At 47.5% G+C, this 23,693-nt stretch overlaps 1 protein-coding gene and 1 non-coding gene across 6 annotated transcripts; one reads left to right on the top strand and one right to left on the bottom strand.

Moving 5' to 3' along the window:
- Positions 1-2,694: 2,694 nt before the first annotated feature.
- RAN (RAN, member RAS oncogene family) lies at positions 2,695-8,390 on the bottom strand. 5 transcript variants are annotated; one of them, XM_025402001.1, is made up of 7 exons: positions 8,258-8,361; positions 7,748-7,793; positions 7,460-7,544; positions 7,252-7,377; positions 5,654-5,841; positions 4,585-4,755; positions 2,695-4,485 (listed from the first exon to the last, which is right to left on the bottom strand). In XM_025402001.1, exons 2-7 carry the CDS (start codon positions 7,781-7,783, stop codon positions 4,441-4,443), a joined length of 651 nt encoding a protein of 216 aa, XP_025257786.1. In that variant the 5' UTR covers positions 7,784-7,793; positions 8,258-8,361; the 3' UTR covers positions 2,695-4,440. The 5 variants fall into 5 exon arrangements, with proteins under 5 accessions (XP_025257786.1, XP_025257789.1, XP_025257785.1 ...); XM_025402004.1 differs by lacking the exon at positions 7,748-7,793 and having other exon boundaries at positions 7,468-7,544; positions 8,258-8,390; XM_025402000.1 differs by having other exon boundaries at positions 7,748-8,309.
- Positions 8,391-10,958: 2,568 nt separating this feature from the next.
- LOC112635618 lies at positions 10,959-11,065 on the top strand. The gene has a single exon (XR_003121963.1). It is a non-coding gene; the product is annotated as a U6 spliceosomal RNA (small nuclear RNA).
- The last annotated feature ends 12,628 nt before the right edge of the window (positions 11,066-23,693 follow it).

Genomic DNA, 23,693 nt, shown 5'->3' with positions numbered 1-23,693 from the left:
GGAACTGTGCCAACTGTGTCTGTTTTAACTGCTCCAATCCCCACACTGTCAATAACCAGCCTGTACGACTTCTTCCCTTGGTGGGGGAAAAGAAGGTCGGACATCAAGGGAGGGAGGAAGCAAAAAGCAAATACTTCTCCCCAAGACCTGCAGCTCTGCCCCACCCAGCTCCCCTGCCCACCGGCTTCCAGCTGCGCTTCCTAGCAATTCGGTTCCCATCCTTCATGCCTGGGGGGCAGTCACAGTGCTGCTACCTTGTCACAGCCACTCGACCCCCGGCCTGATCCATAGTTTTGTCACCAGAAACTGACCTTGACCACAGGTATTGGTGGCTTTAGGCACTGCAGCTCACACCTCACACTTACTATTGGAGAAGCCCCCGATCCTTTTCTCCTGCCTCGTTAAGAAGCCCCCCTGCATGGGTGGGGCCAGCGCCTGGCGTTAGCAGTGGCTGCTCACTCAATGGATGAGTACGCTGAGGGGTTGGACGAGGCTTTGTGGTGGCCACGGTGCAACCCTTCCTTTCCTGGAGCATAGGCTTGGCGGGGGCAAGGCTGGCTGCCCCTGGACCCTGGGCACCCACTCCTGTTGCCAAAATCTTATGACGCTTGAGCCTTCTGTGGCGTCCCATTGTGTTCTAAATGCCAAACTGTAAACCGGCTTATAAAAAACCACACGCCTGCTTGAGAGCCTCCGCCTGTGCACCCCACCTTCCCGCCTGCTCGCCAGGGGGCCTTCCCCCTCAGGGTCTCTCCTGGACTCCACTGCCCTCCTTCTCAGGTCTCAGACCAGGCCCCTGCCATGCTCCCAAAGCCTCATCCTGCTGTCGCTCCTCCCACTCGCTGCAGCGCTCAGCCTCATCCCAGGGAACCCGACTGCCTGTCTCCCCAGGCCAGGGCTTCATGAGCGAAGCCACTGCAGCACTGCACAGTCTATCTCTGAGCACAGCTGACTGGACAGGAGGACTGAACTGTCCACATTACCAAAGGCCAATGTATACAGAATGGTTTCTATTTTGCTTCTTCAAGGTAGGGAACTGAAAACCAACTAAATCCAAGGTGCCTTTTCCAATGCCTGTGACTAAACTTCAAGCCTCACGGCCCCAACACCTGCTGATGGCACCATTTTAACTGAGTTCCATCCCGCAAGCTTCCCGACTGTCCACACTGACTCTCTCTACTCCTGTACACTAAAGAAACAAGCCAGAATAAATGGATAAAAGACAGTGTATGCGCATGCCTGTCCCAGCTACCCAGAAGGCTGAGGCATGAGAAACGCCTGAACCCGGGAGGCAGAGGTTGCAGTGAGCCGAGATCGCGCCACTGCACTCCAGCCTGGGAGAGAGAGACTCTAAAAAAGTAAATAAATAAATAAAATAAATTAATCTAAAAAACTGAAAAGAGAGTATAAGCTACAAACCTCGGGAAGGAAATACCAGCATGACTTCGGAATAGTCAGACCTAATGGTGTATAAAGTTCTCCCAGCTCCTCTCCACCCACCTCCATCAATCCCACCCTCTCTCTAACCCCCAAGTTCTCTGTTCCTCCAGGCTCCCATAGAACATTTAGTAAACACTAGGGACATGAAAAAGCAGTGACATGGCCCTTGCCCCCATGGCAATTAGACTAGGAAGGGAAAGTCGCAATCGCAAATTTGCCATGCTGACTAGGGCTGAGAGCAATCTGTGATGTCTGTAGTCGAACATCTGACTCACTTAAGGTAAAAACCAGTGAGTGAATTCTAAAGGAGGTAAAGCATTAACTGGTAGGACTGACTTCAGAAGAGGTAAGGGGGAGTTCTGAAAAGCAGTATGCACACAGGTGTGTGATCTCAGGATGCACGTGTCACCAGAGCTTGCAAGACCTTGTAGGAAATGTGGAGCAGGGGAGATGCATCAGATGTTTTTTGAATTGGACTCTGACCCCTTAACTAAAGATAAGGTTTCCGTGGTTAGGTTCGGTTTCTCCCCAACATGCCCTCGACTTCAAGGGTAAAAGGTGCTGCAGGGAGTTAGGATGGCTGCTGTCCTAGTACAAGGTCTGCCTCACACAGGGAGAGCTTAGTCTCACGTTATCCTGCTGGGCAGGACAGCCCTGCACAGCCCCAACGTGGCAGAAAGCATCATACACGATGTGTCAGTTTGCCGGCAAGAAAAGCTGAATCCAACCCTCACCCCATTTGCTCAGCGGGTAATTTTTTGTGTTCCTGCTGTTTTTGCAGAAGAAACCAGAAATTCTCTGTACTTGAGTTCCTTCAGGTGAACAGTTAGCCAGGAAACCAGTCCTCTTTGGAGGTTATTTTGGAGTCTCATCTTTTCCAGACATTTTATGATTAAAAAAAAAAAAAATTCTATATGGGTTTTTTAAAAAAAAACTGGCTCTCACACAAACTGAAACTGCTCTCCAACATTTTACCCGCTAATTTACCAATGTTTCACATTATATCCACACAAGACCCATGCGTTAACTATGCTTTTTCTTAATGACTTTGCTCGAATAAGCTATTACTAGTGTGCAGTAACTTCGTATAAAGCTTTCATTAGGAGATTTCAAAAAATGGAGAGCCAACTTTTCCCATATGTACAATCTGGAGAGAAATGACCCCTTCCCCACTCCACCCCCCACATAAAAGATAATAATCTCTGCTAACTAGTCAGTATTTCCTAAAGCAAATACTACAGATGATTCAAAAAATCCAGGCAAAGTCGAAGCAATATATTTTGCAACAATTATTCTTTCAATAAATGACTTGTAAATTCTCTCCCACACCATGTTAGACAGGTAAGCGACGTCACTTCCAAATTTCAACTGTTACATAGAAGATCCAGAATGTCAACACCACTTGCAATCTACACAAGGTTACAAACAACACATACACCTTCAATTCAAAATATCTGAATGAAAGGTTTCATCCCAATTATGGGAAAAAAACTTCCCATCTTACAGGCTGGTTAGAAACTGGTTCTGAATACAGCGTAACATACACAGCAATTCAGATCTTAAGAAACTCAACTGTTGCCAGTTAATACAGTAAGTAGAACTTTATTCAGCTTCACCCTTGTTTCATTTTTCCATATATGTAAGTGATCCTTTCTATACCTTTTAAGGTAAGTAATCACCTCAAGATAATCAGACATCTAAAGAAAACTTTGGTAAACTGGACTACAGTAATTGTATGAAAAAAAAATAGCTCTTAAGATTCCTAACTGCTACAATAGTGTTGATGGGATCAAATCCTAATTAGGATAGAGACCTAATTCATTTTTAAATGTGGAAAATATACAAGATTAAATGCTTAGTTTGATAAAAATAAAGGTTTCACCAACTGTTCTCCATTGCTGAGAAGCCCCCACACTGCCCCACTATGCGTATTCCTAGTATTTCATCCATGTCCTGCTCTGCTGTGCTGCCCTACAAAAAAATCCTTAGGAGGAAAAAAAAAAAATAATCAAACGGTGTAGTGTGTACTGCTTAAGAACTTAATGTCCAAGACATCTTTAAAGTCCGGGAGTACCTGAAAACCGTGGGTAAACATGGACCACTTTCCTTGCGTATCAACTTTACACTAAGCATCTAACATTCAAAAAGTGCAAAATTTGTACTTAACAGCAAGAATTCCCAAGCTCCTGCCATCCACTGATATTCCATCCTGTTTGAAGTTCTACATTAAAACATGATTCCTTTTGCCATAAAACAAAAGTATTACCCTTAAAATATCTATTTCATATATACAAACCACATTATTTTTTATTCTGACAGGTCACAAATTTTGAGCAAGTTCTTCCCTAGGTGACCCTACCTAGCCAAAATGAAGGTGGAGCAAACACTGCTTTAGCTTAACTGCACTAATATTTACACCATGTGACCCTTCTAACCAAATAGAATACTGCTGATCTGCCATAATCAGTTTGTGTGACATGGCTCAAATGTACAAAAATAAAAAGTAGACATAGGGAGAAATTAACCCAATAGATTTCAAATTAAGCGATAATAGCAAGGCAATTCAAATATTAACATGGCATAAAATTTCCCTATTTTAGCGATTTCCAAATGCTATTTATAAACAAGGGATGAGTTCACTTGCTTAGATATTTGAAATACAACTTTATTCTGATTCTAAACGAAAAGGAATGGGAATGACAGTAACAAAACAAGATTTCACCACTGAATATTGTGATGTGACTGTAGCAGTCTTATATTTGAAACTCAAGGAATCAACTGCGTTCCAAAACAACTAAATATGCAGGTCCAAACAATGAAGGTATTTTTTAAACTGCCACATTCACTCCGAAGCCCACTCATCTCCTTCAGCATCCCACAGATGAAGCACATGTTCCGCTTAGCTAGATAATAATGAGGTGGCACACACGCTGCACCGCTGACATCACAGGACAGCTGCCTATAAAACTAGACTTCTGACGCTGGGCTCCAGCTCCATTCTCACAGGTCATCATCCTCATCCGGGAGAGCAGTTGTCTGAGCAACCTAGACGAAGAGATGAAAAAATCTTAACACTCCAGATCAAAACTGCCAGGAATATACAAGTCAAACGTTATAGCCTAGACAGCAAAGTGGCCATAATACCTCTAAGTCGTGCTCATACTGCGCTGCCAAAGCTGGGTCCATGACAACTTCCGGTGGGGCAAGAGCAGGCATGGCAACAAATTCCAAGTTAGGGTCTCCAATGAGCTTCCTAGCGAGCCAGAGGAAGGGCTTTTCAAAGTTGTAGTTACTTTTGGCAGAAATGTCGTAGTACTGTTTAAAAGAAAATAATTTTACTTTTTAAAATTCATTAAGATGACGATTTTTCTAGGACATGGCAAGACAAGAAAATGTTAAGATTCTTGGCAAGGCATGGTGGCTCATGCCTGTAATCCCAGCACTTTGGGGAGGGCTGAGGTGGGAGGATTGCCTGAGGCCAATAGTACAAGATCAGGCCTGGGCAACAGAGCAAGACCCCATCTCTACAAAAAAACAAATTAGGTGGGCATGGTCTTGAATGCCTGTGGTCCCAGCTACTCAGAAGGCTGAAGTGAGAGGACTGCTTGAGCCCAGGAGTTCAAGGCTGCAGTGAGCTATGTTCATGACACTGCACTCCCGCCAGGGCAACAGGGCAAGACCCTGTCTCAAAAAACAAAGAATATATAAATACACACATGTATCTCAGTTGACCAACCCGGACAACAGTGAAACCCCATCTCTATCATTCTTTAAAAACAATAGTATAAAAAATACAAAATTATTTCCTGCCAGCACAGTGGCTCATGCCTGTAATCCCAGCACTTCAGGAGGCCGAGGCAAGTGGATCACTTAAGGTCAGGAGTCGGAGATCAGCCTGACCAACATGGTGAAACCCCGTCTCTACTAAAAAAAAAAAAAAAAAAAAAAAGTACAAAAATTAGCCAGGCGTGGTGGTACATGCCTTTAATCCAGCTACTAGGGGAGCTGAGACAGGAGAACTGCTTGAACCCGGGAGGCGGAGGTCGCAGCGAGCCCAGATTGCGTCACTGCACTCCAGCCTGGGGGACAGAGCGGGACTCCATCTTGGGAGAAAAAAAATCATTTCCATATATAATAGACACTGGTCAATTTCATGGTCTTACATACTATCTCCGATAAGAAAAATAACTCAGGAAGTTTTAATTTTACACACCTGAAGATTCTTCTTTCGGTGGAAGACAATGGATTTCGCCTTCACTTTCCTGTCCTTAATGTCCACTTTGTTACCACACAACACAATGGGGATGTTTTCACACACTCGCACCAGATCTCTATGCCAGTTAGGCACATTCTTGTAAGTAACTCTCGATGTTACATCAAACATGATGATGGCACACTGGGCTGAAAGAAACAGTTGCGGTAATTAGTACACTCAGTTTACCACACAAGTGAAGAATGCTAAGAACCGCAGACTAGGATTCAACTATAGTCTTAGACCTCAACGAGGCACCTAGATCTCTCCCCTCACTTTCAAAGTCTCTTTCAATTCTAAGAACATTAACACAGAACTCTTCCTAAGAAAGATGAGCTGATTCTATCAAATCTCCCCGATAAACTTCACCATTAATACTCCCCTCATCCCAAAAACACTATCTGAAGTAATTAATGCCAAGTGAGATTCTGGAGAACCAAGCTGCCATATTCTGAGGGTAGGGCCTGGAAATATAGTCTTCAGAAAGTCTTTAAATGGCCGACTATACTAGGAAATATCATTTCTGTCTTAAAAACTCCAGATAGGCCAAGCGATGTGGCTCATGCCTGTAATCCCAGCACTTTGAGACGCTGAGGTGGGTGGATCACCTGAGCTCATGAGTTCCAGACCAGCATGGGCAACATGGTGAATCCCCATCCCTACAAAAAAAAATACAAAAATTAGTCAGGCATAGTGGCAGGTGCCTGTAGTCCCAGCTACTCAGGAGGCTGAGGCTTAGGAGGCGGAAGCTGCACTCCAGGTTGGGCAACAAAGCAAGACCCTGTCTCAAAAAAAATAATTAAATAACCCAGATAAAGTCTATATATTCACCTGCAGGAATAACTATGGTACAGTTAATAAGGCAAGAAACCACAACTTTTTGGTTAAAGGATTTTTTGGGGGGGAAATTCTTGTGTTTATATGTACACGTTCAAGGAGAGCAAAAGGCATGGAATGATTCCAGATAATGTGTTATTAGCAACGTGAGGTTCCAGGAGAGATGAGTATTTTGTTTATTCCTCTCTTTGTGGTACAATGAACATTTTCCTTGAAATTTTTAAATCAGACTATTTGGGAAAAATACTCTGCACAACTTACTACAAACAATTTAACAAGAAATCGGCTAGTCTTGTATAACACTTGTTAAGACCTCCTATCTCCTCTGGTCTAGTATCTGGTGTTGCTTTGTAATGGACTAGAAATATTCATTGATCGCCACACCAAACTACACACAAGAACCTAAGTTTTCAAATACTGAAACTGCTGTAACAGCCTGTTATTGTTTTAAAGATGACTTATAAGTTCCAGTGTAAGTCATAGGTTTTTCTAAACCATGCCTAGCATGACACAGCATGCAACTTTCATAAAATTTTCTCCTCTGCCACCAAAATGGTGGTCAACTCCCTGAAGTCCACATGTCTTTTTTTAACCCAGAAATGACACAATTCCCATTACAGTATTAAGCACTATTTGTTGGAACAGACCTGATTTTCTATAACCTTGAAAACTGAAGTACACAAAACCTCTCAGAAACTGTTCAGCAAGTTACAAATGCCTACCTTGGATATAATAGCCATCTCTCAGTCCGCCGAATTTCTCCTGGCCGGCTGTGTCCCATACATTGAATTTAATAGGTCCTCTGTTGGTGTGGAACACTAGGGGATGAACCTCAACACCCAAGGTGGCTAAAACGGAAACGACGTGATTGAGTGGATGAATTTACCCATTTCTCACGTATTTCCACAAGCAAGGTTTTCCTGCACATACCTACATACTTCTTCTCAAATTCACCAGTCAAATGACGCTTCACGAAGGTCGTTTTTCCAGTACCACCATCACCAACCAATACAAGCTGTTGGAGAACACATTTGGAAGTAAACCCAAAACACTTCACCTCTCAAGATCCCAGTCATGGAACTTTAACCATCACAGGCTCACTTAAAACAAAGCATATGGATGCGGGGCCCCGTTACAGCCATCGTGGGTGCGGGAGGAGGGACCCGCGAGTCGCACGCGGTCGGACTCGGCCGCCTCCCGCACCGCAGGGTTACCTACTTTGAACTGGACCTGGGGCTCTCCCTGCGCAGCCATCGCGGCGTTCCTGCGGAGGCAGAGGACGGAGGCGAGCGCTCGCGCGGCCCCGCAGCCCATGGCGGCCCCGCTCCCGCGCCCCCAGCGCCCCACGTGCCCGCCCCACAAAGGCCTCCCGCCCGCGGCGCCATGGCGGCCGGGCCTGGGAGCGGGAAGGCGGCGGGCGGGGCCGGCATCCGGGGCGGCGGGGCGCGGGGAACGGCGGACGGAGGAGTCGGGATAGGGACGGGACTGAGACCGGGACGGGAATGAGAGCGGAGGATGAAACGGGGGTTCGCGGGGGCGGGCGCCGACCCCATGCCCGTCTCCTGCCCCGGCTCGGCCGGGCCCGCGCCACCCACCTACTCACAGCCGCCCGCTGTCCCTGGGCCCGCCACCTGCCCCGGCCCTGACCCCGGCTCCGGCCCCTATCCCGCCGCCGCCGCCCCTGTCCCCGTCCGGCCCTGCCCTGCCCGGCCCGCCGCGTCTCACTACCTTCCAGAAGCGTCTCCGCGCCCGTCCGACTGAGGCTGGAAAGATGGCGGAAGCGCAATTCAAACGCCGGAGACGCAGCCGACGCCGGCGCGCGGGCAGGGGCGGGGCCGGCGGGGGCGGGGTTGACAAGGGGCGGGGCAACGGCACGGCGCCCGCCCACGTGGCCCGCGCGTGCGCGCGCGCACGCACGCAACCTGGTTCAGTCGGCCGCTGCGGCCGGCGCTGCGCTTAGGGTGGGGCGGGAGGCGCGATGGACCGCGTGGGAGGGCGAGCCGGGAGCGCGCACGCATGCCGGCCCGTGGGGGCCACGTGCGCCGTCGCCCAGGGCGGGCTCGGGGGCGCGCATGCGCTGACAGGGAGGCGGCGCGCCCCTGGGCGGGAGTCGTTGGGCGCGGCCGGACTGTCGCGGCCGTGCTGCCTCTTGGGTGGGAGGCGGTACTCGCTTGGGCAGACGCGGTCAGGCACGCGGCTTCCGGGCGCTGGCCAGCCTGTCCTTGTCTGTGCCCCGTGGGGTTGGGGTACTTGGGGTCCTGGGGCTTAGGATGGCGCTCGCGTGCGCGCAGGACGGGTGAGTGACAGAACGCATGAATGAATGAAGGGATCCTAGGCTGGGCCTCCAGAGTCAGCCCGCGGCTCTGTCTCTCCAGATCGCAGCCTTCACGCCCCCAGGACCAGGGCCAGTTGGAGAGCGAGGAACCAGAGAGGGATGCCCCCACCCCGGAAAATGGCTACTTATTTTTTTTTAAGAGACAGAGTCTCGGCCGGGTGCGGTGGCTCACGCCTGTAATCCCAGCGCTTTGGGAAGCCGAGACGGGCGGATCACGAGGTCAGGAGATCAAGACCATCCTGGCTAACACGGTGAAACCCCGTCTCTACTAAAAAATACAAAAAACTAGCCGGGCGAGGTGGCGGACGCCTGTAGTCCCAGCTACTCGGGAGGCTGAGGCAGGAGAATGGCGTAAACCCGGGAGGCGGAGCTTGCAGTGAGCTGAGATCTGGCCACTGCATTCCAGCCTGGGCGACAGAGCGAGACTCCGTCTCAAAAAAAAAAAAAAGAGGAGAGTCTCGCTATGTTGCCCAGGCTGGTCTCGAACTCCCAGGCTCGAACGATCCTCCCGCCTCAGCCTCCCAATTAGCTGGGACTACAGGCGCGCACCANGAGACTCCGTCTCAAAAAAAAAAAAAAAAAAGAGAGTCTCGCTATGTTGCCCAGGCTGGTCTCGAACTCCCAGGCTCGAACGATCCTCCCGCCTCAGCCTCCCAATTAGCTGGGACTACAGGCGCGCACCACATCCGGGGTAATTTTTTTTTTTTTTTTTTTTTTTTTAAATTTTCAGAGACAGGATCTTACTATGTCTCCCAGGTTGGCTTCAGGGGATCCACCCGCCTCGGCCTCCCAAAGCGCCCAGCTTCTCAAAGCGTTTCATAGGTTGGCAGCCTTGGCCGCTGCGTCCTACAAACAAAATGATGAAATTTTGTTTGCAGTCTGGGCGCGTTTTCCAGCCCTACTTACGAACGCGGACGGAATAAGTGCTCAGCTTCCCAGCCCCGTGTTGGCCTGAAGCTGTAAGACTCCAAACAAGGTTGAGCTAGAGCGACCCCGACTTCCTGGGCGCCCCTGCCGACATGCAGACGGAAAAAGGCTCAAATCAGCGCAGTCAAGCGCCTTAGAAGAGTCCAGCACGATGAAAGAGCCCCGGTAACCAAGGAGTCCTCCCTGCAGTCCTGGGCACACTTGAGTCCGCTGGGAACCCCAGTGACGCAAATTGGTCACAACTCGGGCGAGAACCGGCCTGCTGGGAACGCAAGTCCGAGCTCCCCCAGAACCCTCAGGGGAACGCCAAGCACCTCTCGCGGGAGAGCAGAATCTAACAGTAAAACGGGAATGCCCATTGCTTGTGACCCTGGATTTCCGTTTCTAGGGAGAGGCTCGAGAGTTAAACTCACGCCTCACACATGTGCACAACATTTAATGCTGTATAACATTTAAAAGGATTGACGGTCATCTGTTTCCACAGGTTTAGATAGACGTCAAAAGGATAATGTTGAGAAAAGAAGAAAGAGGTGATAATAGCTTTATAAAGTCTAGGCCACCTGTAATCCCAGCACTTTGGGAGCCCGAGGTAGGAGGATTCCTTAAACCCAGGAGTTCCCAGCCTAGGAGACAGAGTAAGACCCTGTTTTCAAAATTATTACATAAAGCCTAACACTATATGTAACTTTATCTAGAGGGATTATATATATAGTATAATGTCATTTATGTAAGTTTTTTACAAAAACATAAAACCATATTGGCTATTGGATATATGTGTTTTTTTTTTAATTGCAAGGATATACATACCATATCCTGATGGTTACTGCTTCAAGAAAGGGTAGAAAGGAGTGTGATGGAACTGAGAAGAGTCAAAGAAGACTTTAACTTTACTTGCAATATTCTATTTCTTTTGTTTTTTATTTTTCTTTCTTTCTTTTTTTTTTTTTTTTGAGACAGAGCCTCACTCTGTCGCTCAGGCTGGAGTGCAGTGGTGTGATCTCGGCTCACTGCAACTTCCGCCTCCCAGGTTCAAGCGATTCTCCTGCCTCAGCTAGTTGAGTAGCTGGGATTACAGGCATGCGCCACCACAGCCGGCTAATTTTTTTTATTTTTATTTTTTTATTTTTAGTAGAGACGGGGTTTCATTATATTGGAATAGGTAATCGAGTGGTCACTTTGGCAGCACGTATACCAAAATTGGAATGATACAGAGAAGATTAGCATGCCGCCTGTGCAAGGATGACAATTTTTCTTTTACTTTTTTTCTTTTTTTTTTTTTTTTGAGACAGTCTCCCTCTTGTTGCCCAGGCTGGAGTGCAGTGCCGTGATCTCATTTCACTGCAAGCTCTGTGTCCCGGGTTCAAGCGATTCTCCTGCCTCAGCCTCCTGAGTAGCCGGGTTTACACGCCCCCGACACCACGCCCGGCCAATTTTTATATTTTTAGTAGAGATGGGGTTTCGCCATGTTTGCTAGGCCTGTCTCGAACTCCTGACCTCAGGTGATCTGCCCGCCTCAGCCTCCCAAAGTGCTGAGAATACAGGTGTGAGCCACCGCGCCCAGCCAAGGATGACAATTTTTTTTAATTAATTAGAAAATTTTAAAGAAAAAAGGTAATCAAAGCAAAGGTGACAATATATTAACTACTGTACAGTTCTGGGCATTGGAACACCGGTGTTTATACCTTTTGGCATTTTTTTCCCCTACAAAAATACCAAGTGGAAATATGTCAAACAGAGAGTATTAGTTGTTCTAGCACCTGGCCTTTTCAATGGGGCTCTGGCGTGGTATCCCAGCTGTGAGTGTTATTAGCCAGCCCAAGCTCGGAACTTTCTAAAGATCATCTTGCCGGATGTGGTGGCACGCACCTGTTGTCCCAGCGACTATGGAGGCTGAGAGGGGAGGATTGCTTGAGGTCAGAAGGCTGTAGTGAGCTATGATCCCACTTGTGAATAGCTACTGCACTCCAGCCTTGGCAACATAGTGAGACCCATCTCAGAAACAAAGACCACCTTAAGGAGCAGAGTGAAAACAGGAAAATATACTGAAATTGTTGTGTTTTGCTTCTTTTTTTCTTTTTCTTTTTTTTTTTTTTGAGACGCAGTTGCCCAGGCTGGAGTGCAGTGGCGCAATCTCATCTCACTGCAAGCTCCGCCTCCCGGGTTCATGCCATTCTCCTGCCTCAGCCTCCCAAATAGCTGGGACTACAGGCACCTGCCACCACACCCGGCTAATTTTTTATACTTTTTTTTTTTTTTTTTTTTGGGCCGGGGTCTCGCTCTGTCGCCCAGGCTGGAGTGCAGTGGCCGGATCTCAGCTCACTGCAAGCTCCGCCTCCCGGGTTCACGCCATTCTCCTGCCTCAGCCTCCGGAGTAGCTGGGACTACAGGCGCCCGCCACCTCGCCCGGCTAGTTTTTTGTATTTTTTAGTAGAGACGGGGTTTCACCGTGTTAGCCAGGATGGTCTCCATCTCCTGACCTTGTGATCCGCCCGTCTTGGCCTCCCAAAGTGCTGGGATTACAGGCTTGAGCCACAGCGCCTGGCCAATTTTTTGTACTTTTAGTAGAGACAGGGTTTCACCGTGTTAGCCAGGATGGTCTGGATCTCCTGACCTCGTGATCCACCTGTCTCGGCCTCCCAAAGTGCTGGGATTACAGGCGTGAGCCACCGCGCCTGGCCTGAAATTGTTTTAGGTATTGTTTTCTCTGCTAAAAACTCCTCTGATTATCAATGGCTTTGCAGTTTGTAGAGATACTTAAACTTGTCTTTGCCATCCAACATGAATTGCAAACCTGTGCTTAAACTGTAGTTTAAAAAATTGCAGCCAAATACGCAGACTTACCAAATATATGCAGACCTACCAAAAAGTTGCAAAAATAGTACAAGGAATTTCAATGTACCCTTCCCTCTGTTTTCCCTAAATCTTAACATTACTTGCTTTTTCATTTGTCTCTGTCATTCCCTCTCCTCCCTTTCTCTCTCTCCATACATAGGAGTGTGATGGAACTGGGGAGAGAGGTCACAGAAGACTTTAACCTTACCTGCAATGTTCCATTTCTTTTTTAAAAATGGTAATCAGGCTGGGTGTGGTGACTCACGCCTGTAATCCCAGCACTTTGGGAGGCCGAGGCAGATGGATCACTTGAGCCAGGAGTTTAGGACCAGCCTGGGCAACATGGCGAAACCCATGTCTCTAAAAAAAACAAGAAAGAAAATTTTTTTTAAAAAGGGTAATCAAAGCAAGGTGAGAATATATTAACCATTTGTACAATTCTGGGTGATGAGAACATCAGTGTTTCTACCTTTTGGCGTTTTTCCCCTACAAGAATCCAGTCCAGGATTACATGTAACGCTTTTAGCTTGTTTCTCAGGCCTCCTTAGTCTCTAGTGTTTTTTAGAGACAGGGTCTCTGTCACACAGGCTGGAGTGTAGTGGCCCAATCATAGCTCACTGCAGCCTGGAACTCCTGGCCTCAAGTGATCCTCCCACCTCAGCCTGCTAACTAGCTGGGACTATAGGCATGTGCCACCAGGCCCAGCTAATTTCTTTTTTTAAATTTTATTGTAGCAATGGGGTCTCACTATGTTGCCCCAGCTGATCTCACCTATATACCTGTATGTGATTTTATAAAGATATATTTCGGTGTGTGTATATATATGACTTTTTTTCTCTGAAACGTTTGAGGTAAGTAGCAAACAAGATGCCCTTCAACGTATTTCTTAAAACCAAGGATGCTCTGTTACATAACCACTGTACACTTATCGAAATCAGGCAGTTAACATTGCTGTAATTTGATTATCTCATCTTGACCCTCAACTGTTAGTTGTCTCACTGATGCCATTTGTCTGGTTTAGGATCCAGTCCATGACTGCATGGAATGTTCGCTTGTCAGCCTCCTTAGTCTCTTTCCATCTGCAAGTCCTTCAGTTTTTCGTTATCTTTCATGACCTTGACACTTTTGCAGAGTTTTTTTTTTTGAGATGGAGTCTTGCTCTGTTGCCAGGCTGGAGTGCAGTGGTGTGATCTTGGCTCACTGCAGTCTCCACCTCCCGAGTTTTGGCAATTCTCCTGCTTCAGCCTCCTGAGTAGCTGGGACTACAGGCGCACGCCCCCATGCCCACCTAATGTTTGTATTTTTAGTAGAGACGGGGTTTCACCATGTACCATGTTGGTCAGGATTGTCTCGATCTCTTGACCTCATGATCTGCCCTCCTCGGCCTCCCAAAGTGCTGGGATTCAGGCATGAGCCACTGCGTCCAGCTGAGTATTTTTTTTCCCCCAAGACAGAGTCTTGCTCTGTCGCCAGGCTGGAGTGCAGTGGCGTGATCCCAGCTCACTGCAACCTCTGCCTCCCAGGTTCAAGTGATTCTTCTGCCTCAGCCTCCTGAGTAGCTGGGATTACAGGTGCCTGCTACCACACCTGGCTAATTTTTGTGGTTGTTGTAGAGACGGGTTTTCACCATGTTGGCCAGGCTGGTCTCAAACTCCTGACCTGAGGGGATCCACCCACCTGGGCCCCCTAAAGTGCTGGGATTATAGACGTGAGCTGCTGTGCCTGGTCTTGCAGAGTATTTTAGAGGCCGGATATTTTGTAGGCTGTCCTTTCGTTTGAATTTCTCTGATAATTCCTCATGCTTAGATACAGGCGATGCCGTTTGAGTAGGAAAACCACAAAAGTGATGTTGTGTCCTTCTTAGTGCCTCTGATCAGGAGGCACAGGGTGGATTTTGTTTGTTTGGCAGTGACAGGGTATTTCTGTGTCACCAGGGTTGGAGTGCAGTGGTGAGATCATGACTCACTGCAACCTTGAGCTCCTGGTGTCAAGTGATCCTCCCACCTCAGCCCTCTGAGTAGCTGGGAATACAGGCACGCACCACCACACCCAGCAATTTTTTTTTTCTTTTTTGTAGAGATAGGGTCTTGCTACATTGCCCAGGCTTTTCTCAAACTTCTGGCCCCAAATAATTTTCCTGCCTTAACTTCTCAAAGTATTGAGATAACAGGCATGAGCCACTGCACGTGGCCCAGAGTGATCTTTTAAAACCATGTCAGAGGCTGGGCGTGGTGGCTCACACCTGTAATTCCAGCACTTTGGGAGGTCAAAGCAGGTGGATCACAAGGCCAGGAGTTCAAGACCAGCCTGGCCAACATAGTGAAACCCCGTCTCTACTAAAAAAACTTTGTATATATCAGCTCATCCTCCTCCACTCATAAAACCCTGCAGTGGTTTTCTATCTGTCTCACTTAGATCCATGAAATCTGTAGTCTGGGAGGTACTATGGGCTTTAGCTCATGCCTACCTCGCCTACCTCGTCTCCTGCCTCTCCCCCTATAGCCTCACAGGACTTTCTGTATCTTACCCCAGTCAAATTTGTTCCTGCCACAGGGCCTTTGCACTTACTGGTCCCGCTGTTTAAAATTATCTTCCCTTGGCTGGGCGCGGTGGCTCATGCCTGTAATGCCAGCACTTTGGGAGGCTGAGGCAGGCAGATCACTTGACGTTGGGAGTTCAAGACCAGCCTGGCCAATATGATGAAACCCCATCTCTACTAAAAATACAAAAATTAGCCAGGTGTAATGGTACACGCCTGTAATCCCAGCTACTTGGGAGGCTGAGGCAGGAGGATCACTTCAGCCTAGCAGGTGGAGGCTACAGTGATCCATGATCGTGCCACTGCCCTCCAGCCTGGGCAACACAGCAAGACCCTGTCTCAAATAAACAAGTAAATAAAATGCTCTTCCCCACCCATCTTAGCCTGGCTGGCTCCTTCTCACCTTTCAGGCCCCTAACCACCCCCAGGCTTTCTCCACCTCAGCACCCATTTTCTTTACTTCAGAGCACTTATTGAGAACATATCGCTTAATTATTTACATGCTCGTTTTTCAGTCTTTCTTTCCTTCACTAAAATAAGTGGCATACCATGTCATGACATTCGAAGTATCTAGTGCAGCACCTGTCACATAATGTATGCTTAAACAATATTTATTGAAATATTGAATGAATTACTCTTTTTTTGGTTTGTTTTTGTTTTTTAGAGACACAGTCTTGCTCTGTTGCCCGGGCTGGAGTACAGTGGCATGATCATAGCTCACGGCAGCCTCAAATTCCTGGGCTCAAATGAACCTCTTGTCTTAGCTTCCCGAGTAACTTGGATCACAAGTGTTTGCCTCCTGGGTGAATGAATGACTCTTGACCCCTTCTGAATACAGAAAGAGGAATGAGACACAGCAGCATTATATTCTAATAAGAATAATAGGCCAGGCCTGGTGGCTTATGCTTGTAATCCCAGCACTTTGGGAGGCTAAGGCAAGTGGATCACCTGAGGTCAGGGGTTCGAGACCAGCCTGGCCAAAATGGTGAAACCCCATCTCTACCAAAAATACAAAAAATTAGCCGGGCTTGGTGGCAGGTGCCTGTAATCCCAGTTACTCGGGAGGCTGAGGCAGAAGAATTGCTTGAACCTAGGAGGTACCTGGGAGGCGGAGATTGCAGTGAGCTGAGATCGAGCCACTGCACTCCAGCCTGGGCGACAGAGCAAGACTCTATCAAAATAAATAAATAAATAAATAAAAATAAACAAATAATAATAAATGTGCAGGCCTATTGAATGTTAATAATGGTACTTCATGGCAAAGACTAATCTGTGCATACACTGCACTCCAGCCTGGGTGACAGAGCATGACCCTAATTCAAAAAAAAAATTTTTTTTTTTTTTTGAGATGGAGTCTCGCTCTGTCGCGCAGGCTGGAGTGCAGTGGCCAGATCTCAGCTCACTGCAAGCTCCGCCCCCCGGGTTCACACCATTCTCCTGCCTCAGCCTCCCGAATAGCTGGGATTACAGGCGCCCGCCACCTCGCCTGTCTAATTTTTGTATTTTTAGTAGAGATGGGGTTTCACTGTGTTGGCCAGGATGGTCTCGATCTCCTGACCTCATGATCCGCCCGCCTCGGCCTCCCAAAGAAAAAATTTTTTTAAATTTAAATATAAAGACTGGCCGGGTGCAGTGGCTCGCACCTGTAATGCCAGCACTTTGGGAGGCCGAGACAGGTGGATCACGAGGTCAGGAGATTGAGACCATCCTGGCTAACAAGGTGAAACTCCATCTCTACTAAAAATACAAAAAATTAGCCAGGGGTGGTGTCGGGAGCCTGTAGTCCCAGCTACTAGGGAGGCTGAGGCAGGAGAATGGCGTGAACCCAGGAGGCAGAGCTTGCAGTGAGCCGAGATGGCACCACTGCACTCCAGCCTGGGTGAGAGTGTGAAACTCCATTTCAAAAATAAATAAATAAATAAAATAAAATAAAGGCTGGATGCAGTGACTTATGCCTGTAATCCCAGCACTTTGGGAAGCTAAGGTGGGAGGATCACTTGAATCCAGGGGTTCAAAGCCAACTTGGGCAACATAGTGAGATCCCATCTCTATAATTTTTTAAGTTTTTGTTGTTGTTGTTGTCTGTTTTTTGAGATGGAGTCTCGCCCTGTTGCCCAGGCTGGAGTGCAGTAGCACCATCTTGGCTCACTGCAAGCTCCGCCTTCCAGGTTCATGCCTTTCTCCTGCCTCAGCCTCCTGAGTAGCTGGGACTACAGGTGCCCGTTACCACACCTGGCTAATTTTTTGTATTTTTAGTAGAGACAGGGTTTCACCGTGTTAGCCAGGATGGTCTTGATCTCCTGACCTCATGATCCTCCTGCCTGGGCCTCCAAAAGTGCCGGGATTACAGGCGTGAGACACCGTGCCTGGCCCTTAAATTTTTAATAAAAATTTTAAACTGAATTGTTTATAATCTTTAAAATTTTTATTTTATTTTATTTTTTTTAGACAGAGTTTCATTGTGTCACCCAGGCTGGTGTATAGTGGCACAATCTCAGCTCACTGCAACCTCCACCTCCTAGGTTCTAGTGATTCTCCTGCCTCAGCCTCTGGAATAGCTAGGACTACAGGTATGTGCCACTATGCCCGGCTAATTTTTGTATTTTTAGTAGATACGTGGTTTCACCATGTTGGCCAGGCTGGTCTCGAACTCCTGACCACAGGTGATCCCCCTACCTCGGCCTCCCAAAGTGCTGGGATTACAGGCATGAGTCACCGTGCCCAGCCTATAATTTTTTTTTTAATTAAAAAAATTAGGCCGGGCGCGGTGGCTCAAGCCTGTAATCCCAGCACTTTGGGAGGCCGAGACGGGCGGATCACGAGGTCAGGAGATCGAGACCATCCTGGCTAACACGGTGAAACTCCATCTCTACTAAAAAAAATACAAAAAACTAGCCGGGCGAGTTGGCGGACGCCTGTGGTCCCAGCTACTCGGGAGGCTGAGGCAGGAGAATGGCGTGAACCCGGGAGGCGGAGCTTGCAGTGAGCTGAGATCCGGCCACTGCACTCCAGCCTGGGCGACAGAGCGAGACTCCGTCTCAAAAAAAAAAAAAAAAAAAAATTAAAAAAAAACTTTAAATAAATATTTAAAAAATAAAAAATAAAGATGAGAATAGTGCTGAGTGTACTCTTTGGTGGCCTATATGAAACAGAACCTTCAAGGGTGTCGTCTCACCTGTGCTGGGGTGAGTCAGAACATGCTTTCTATCTGAACTCATTGACAGCATTTTAAGATTAGATGATTTTACGTCTAGAAATTCTTTGATCCCCCTCCATGGAAAAGGTTGATTCTAATTAATGTCTCCTTGAGTGTGGGCTGGACTTAGCGACTTAGTTATAACAAGTGGAATATGTCATAATGGACAGTGTGTTACTTTGGAAACTAGGTCACAGAGGCTCTGTGGCCAGACTCACTGACTCTGTGGGGCCCGGTCACCGTATTAGAAGGACAAACACAGTCCTATGGACAGGTTCTTGTGACAAAATCTGAAGTCCCCTGCGAAGAGCCTCTATAAACATGCCAGCCAGCCAGTGTGGTGGCTCATCCCTGGAATCCCAGCACTTTGGGAGGCCAAAGCAGGAGAATTACTTGAACCTAGGAGTTTGAGTCCAGCCAGGACAACATAGTGAGACCCTGTCTCTACAAAAAATAAAAATATTTAGCTGGGCATGATGGCCTATGTCTATAGTCCCAGCTACTCAGGAGGCTGAGGCCAGAGTATTGCTCAGGCCCAGGACATCAAGGCTATGGTGAGCTGTGATCCTGCCACTGCCCTCCAGCCTGAGCAACACAGAGAGACCTGGTCTCAAAAAGGCAAAGCAAAGCAAAACAAACCAGAAAACCTGCCAGCCACATGAGCGCGCCATCCTGAAATCAAATCTTCCAGCACTGGCCAAGCCTTCAGGTGACTGTATAGCCTTAGCTGACACCTTCCCTGCAAATTGCACGAGACCTGGATCCAGTGAAGTCACACAGAAACTGTGAGATAAAAAGGGTTGATTGTTGTTCAAGCCATTAACATTTAGAGCACTTTGTTACACAGTAATAGATAACTAATATGAAAGAAAAGGATATTTCACATAAAATCCAGGTATCTGGATTCCTTTGAAAATCATAATAAGATTGGGAGGCATCGAGCCTCATTTCTTGTGTGGCTACAGACTTCTGGAGGTACATAGCCACTGCCCCCTACAGACGGGGCAAATGCTGCCAGCTGCCATTGCCCCCAGCCCGCCATTCCCTGTTAAATCTCAGACAGGCGCAGGCCTCAAACCATTTGCGCCTTGTGATCGGATGCTCAGCCTGTGCTGCATGTTTGCTTATCTGCCTGAGCCCTGAGTTGTTTGAGTTACGAAACTCTACTGAGTCTAAGACAGAGGGATGAAACGTGCAGATGTATTAGTTCGCCCACCTAATATTTATTGAGCATCTGCTGTGTACCAGGCACTCTCCAGGGACTGGGACATTGAGTAAAACAGACAAAAAAATGAACCTGAGAATTAAGTAACATCTATGAAGTAGTGATAATTACTAAGGTAAAAAGTAAAGCAGTTAAAGAAAATACAGGCCAGTCTCACAACTGTAATCCCAGCACTTTGGGAGGCTGAGGTGGGTGGATCACTTGAGGCCAGGAGTTAAATGACCAGCCTGGGCTGGTGAAACCCCATCTTTACAATATATGCAAAAATTAGCTGGGCGTGGTGGTGCGTACCTGTAGTCCCAACTACTCAGGAGGCTGAGACAGGAGAGCTGCTTGAGCCTGCAAGGTGGAGGTTGCAGTGAGCTGAGATCACGCCACTGCACTCTAGCCTGGGTGACAGAGAGTGAGACTCTATAAAAAAGAACATACAGGCCGGGCACAGTGGCTCATGCCTGTAATCCCAGCACTTTGGGAGGCCGAGGCGGGTGGATAACCTGAGGTCAGGAGTTCAAGACCAGCCTGGCCAACATGGTGAAACCCCGTTTCTACTAAAAATACAAAAACTAGTTAGGCGTGGTGGCGAGCACCTGTAATCCCAGCTACTCGGGAGGCTGAGGCAGGAGAATCGCTTAAACCCAGGAGACAGAGGTTGCAGTGAGCTGAGATTGCACCACTGCACTCCAGCCTGGGCAACAGAGGGAGACTCCGTCTGAAAACAAACAATCAAACAAAAAACATACAGAAGGTCAAAGGAAGGAGGTGGTTGTGCAGGTCGGGTGGCCAAGAGACCTTCCCTAAGACGGTAATGTTTGAGCAGAGACCCACAAAAGGCGAGGGAAGGAGCCATGCAGATATTCGGAGGAAGAGAATTCCAGCAAGAGGGAGGGGCAAGTGCAAAGGCCCCAAGGCGAGAGACTGCCTGGAGCTGTCCAAGGACAGCAAGGAACCCAGCTGGCTGAGGCAGGTGCACACAGGAGAGGAAGAGGAGGGCGAGGAGGGCTCAGCCAGGTGCAGAGGGGCGAACATGCTGGCTTTGTTGTGGAAGCTTGGGGTGAGGGTGAGGGCAAGGAGCCTCTGCTGTGGTCTGAATGTTTCCTCCCCCAAAACTCATCTGTTCTGATCCTAACCCTGAAGGTGATGGTACTAGGAGGTAGGACCTTTGAAAGGTGATTAGGTCGGGAGAGTGGAGCCTTCATGAATAGGATTAGTGCCTTTGACAAAGGGACCCCAGGGAACTCCCTCACCCCTTCTACCACCTGAGTTCAAGACCAGCCTGGGCAACATGGCAAAACCCTGTCAGTGAATGAATATTAAAAATTCTTAATTTTGGCTGGGCGCAGTGGCTCACGCCTGTAATCCCAGCACTTTGGGAGGCTGCAGTGGGCAGATCACAACGTCAAGAGATCGAGACCATCTTGGCCAACACAGTGAAACCCCATCTCTACTAAAACTACAAAAATTAGCTGGGCGAGGTGGCGCACGGCTGTAGTCCTAGCTACTCGGGAGGCTGAGGCAGGGGAATCGCTTGAACCCGGGAGGCAGAGGTTGCAGTGAGCCAAGATCGCACCACTGCACTCCAGCCTGGGTCACAGAGCGAGATTCTGTCTAAAAAAAAAAAAAAAAAAAAATCTTAATTTTGTGCATGGGACAATATAATTTACAACTTTGTGTGTTTTCATTGCTAGTACTTTTATTTCTGTATATGTTGTTGTTAAATAAACTTTATTATTAATTCATTTATTGGGTGTATTTTTCTGGGTTCTTTGACTATTTCCACATATCACTGTTTTTGGTAATCTTTTCTTTTAAAGTATATTTAACAATACATCTATGAATGATATAATCTATAATTCACTGTTTTCAATTTATCAAATCCAGTGGAGACTATAACAGTGAAAAGTCTATGAACCAGAAGGCAGCATCTTTGAACCAGACAGTGGGTCCTCTGCAGACACCCTATGTGCTGGTGCCTTGATCTTGGACTTCCCAGCTTCCAGAAGTACGAGAAAGGAGTTTCTATTGTTGATAAGCCACTCCGTCTATGATATTCTGTTATAACAGCCTAAACAGAATAAGACAACCGCTCCTGTTAGGGACAACGGTAACGTCTTTTTATTTTTTATTTTTTATTTTGAGATGGAGTCTCACTTTGTCACCCAGGCTGGAGTGCAGTGGCACAATCTTGGTTCACTGCAACCTCCCTCTCCTGGGTTCAAGAGATTTTCTTGCCTCAACCTCCTCAGTAGCTGGGATTACAGGTATCTGCCACCATGCTTGGCTAATTTTTGTATTTTTAGTAGAGATGGGGTTTCACCATGTTGGCCAGGCTGATCTTGAACTCCTGACCTCAAGGGATTCAACCTCCTCAGCCTCCCAAAGTGCTGGAGTTACAGGCATGAGCCATGGCGCCCAGCCAGTAATGTCTTTCATTCGGTGTTACCTGTCACTTTAGGAGAATCTAGTCTAATTAAGGAGGACAGAATAAAACGTAAGAAAACGTAAGAATATTTTAGAACTTCTCAAAGGTTGAGAGATGCCTGGGACACTTCACAGACATAGAGTTTCAAAATATACCTGTTACATTTTCCACTATATAGTTAAATTTTCAGTATCATATTTAGGGTTTCAAAAATTGTGGACCATTTCGAATGCTTGGTTTTAATACGTTGACTCTTCTAAGATATACCAACACCCAGTGCAACATAACTGTGCTATTCATAAGGTAATTATAGGGTACCATCAGCTTCCCTGGGCTGCCATAGCAAAATACCACACACTGGTGCCTTAAAATAACAGAAATTTATTCTTTCACAGTTCAGGAGGATAGAAGCCTGAAATTGAGGTGTGGGAGGGCTGTGGCCCTCTGGCATCTTGAGGGGAGACTCTGTCCCATACCTTTCTCTTAGCCTCTGGCATTGCGGGCAACCCTTGGTTCTCCTCAGCTTGTAGACACATCACTGCAGTCACATGGCAGTCTTCTCCCTGAGTGTCTCCCTGTCTCCTGTGTGAGGTGTCTCTGTCTCTGTCTTTCCTTAGAAGGACTCCATACACCAGATTAGCGTCCACCCTGATTACCTCATCTTAACTCGATTACCTCTATAAAGACCCTATTTCCAAAATAAGCCACATTCACAGGTAGAGGGGAGAAGAACTTCAACACATCTTTGAGAGGACACAATTCAACCCACAGCACAGGTTTTAGAAATATGTATATAGTGGCCAGGCACACAGTGGCTCACGCCCATAATCCCAGCACTTTGGGAGGCCAAGGCAGGTGGATCCCTTGAGGTCAGGAGTTTGAGACCAGCCTGGCCAACATGGTGAAACCCCATCTGTACTAAAAATACAAAAATTAGCCAGGTGTGGTGGTGCGTGCCTGTAGTCCCAGCTACTTGCAAGGCTGAGGCAGGAGAATGGCTTGAGCATGGGAGGCAGAGGTTGCAGTGAGCCAAGGTTGCACCACTGCACTCCAGCCTGGGCAACAAAGCGAGACTCCACCTCAAAAAAATAAAAATAAATAAATAAATATGTGTATATTGGCCAGGCATGGTGGATCACACTTGTAATCACAGCAGTCTGGGAGGTTTAGGTGGGCAGATCACCTGAGGTCAGGAGTTCGAGACCAGCCTGGCCAACATGGTGAAACTCTGTCTCTACTAAAAATACAAAAATTAGCCAGGTATTGTGGCATGCTCCTGTAGTCCCAGCTACTCAGGAGGCTGAGGCACGAGAATCGTTTGAACCCAGGAGAAGGAGGTTGCAGTGAGCCGAGATCATGCCACTGCACTCCAGCCTGGGTGACAAAGGGAGACTCCGCTTCAAAAAAACAAAACAAAATAGAATAAATATATGTGTATTTACATACACATGTAAATAGATTATATTTGCTTATATATACATTCAGAATATACTTTGGTAGAATAGTTCAGAACTTCAGAACCAGGGTACGAGTTGAAGGTTAGCCGGATGGCCACTTTCCCCCGTGAGTCCCCACAGTGTGTTTCAGGAGCCTGGTACATGACCTCACCTGGGTGGAGGTGGGGAAGCCGCAGCACTGCTAGCTCATCTGATATGACTCTGCCATACACAAGAGTCACTGCACTGCTGAAG

Source organism: Theropithecus gelada, chromosome 11, assembly GCF_003255815.1.
Source record: "Theropithecus gelada isolate Dixy chromosome 11, Tgel_1.0, whole genome shotgun sequence".
Classification (NCBI taxonomy): domain Eukaryota; kingdom Metazoa; phylum Chordata; class Mammalia; order Primates; family Cercopithecidae; genus Theropithecus; species Theropithecus gelada.
This window is presented reverse-complemented; position numbering and strand designations above follow the sequence as displayed.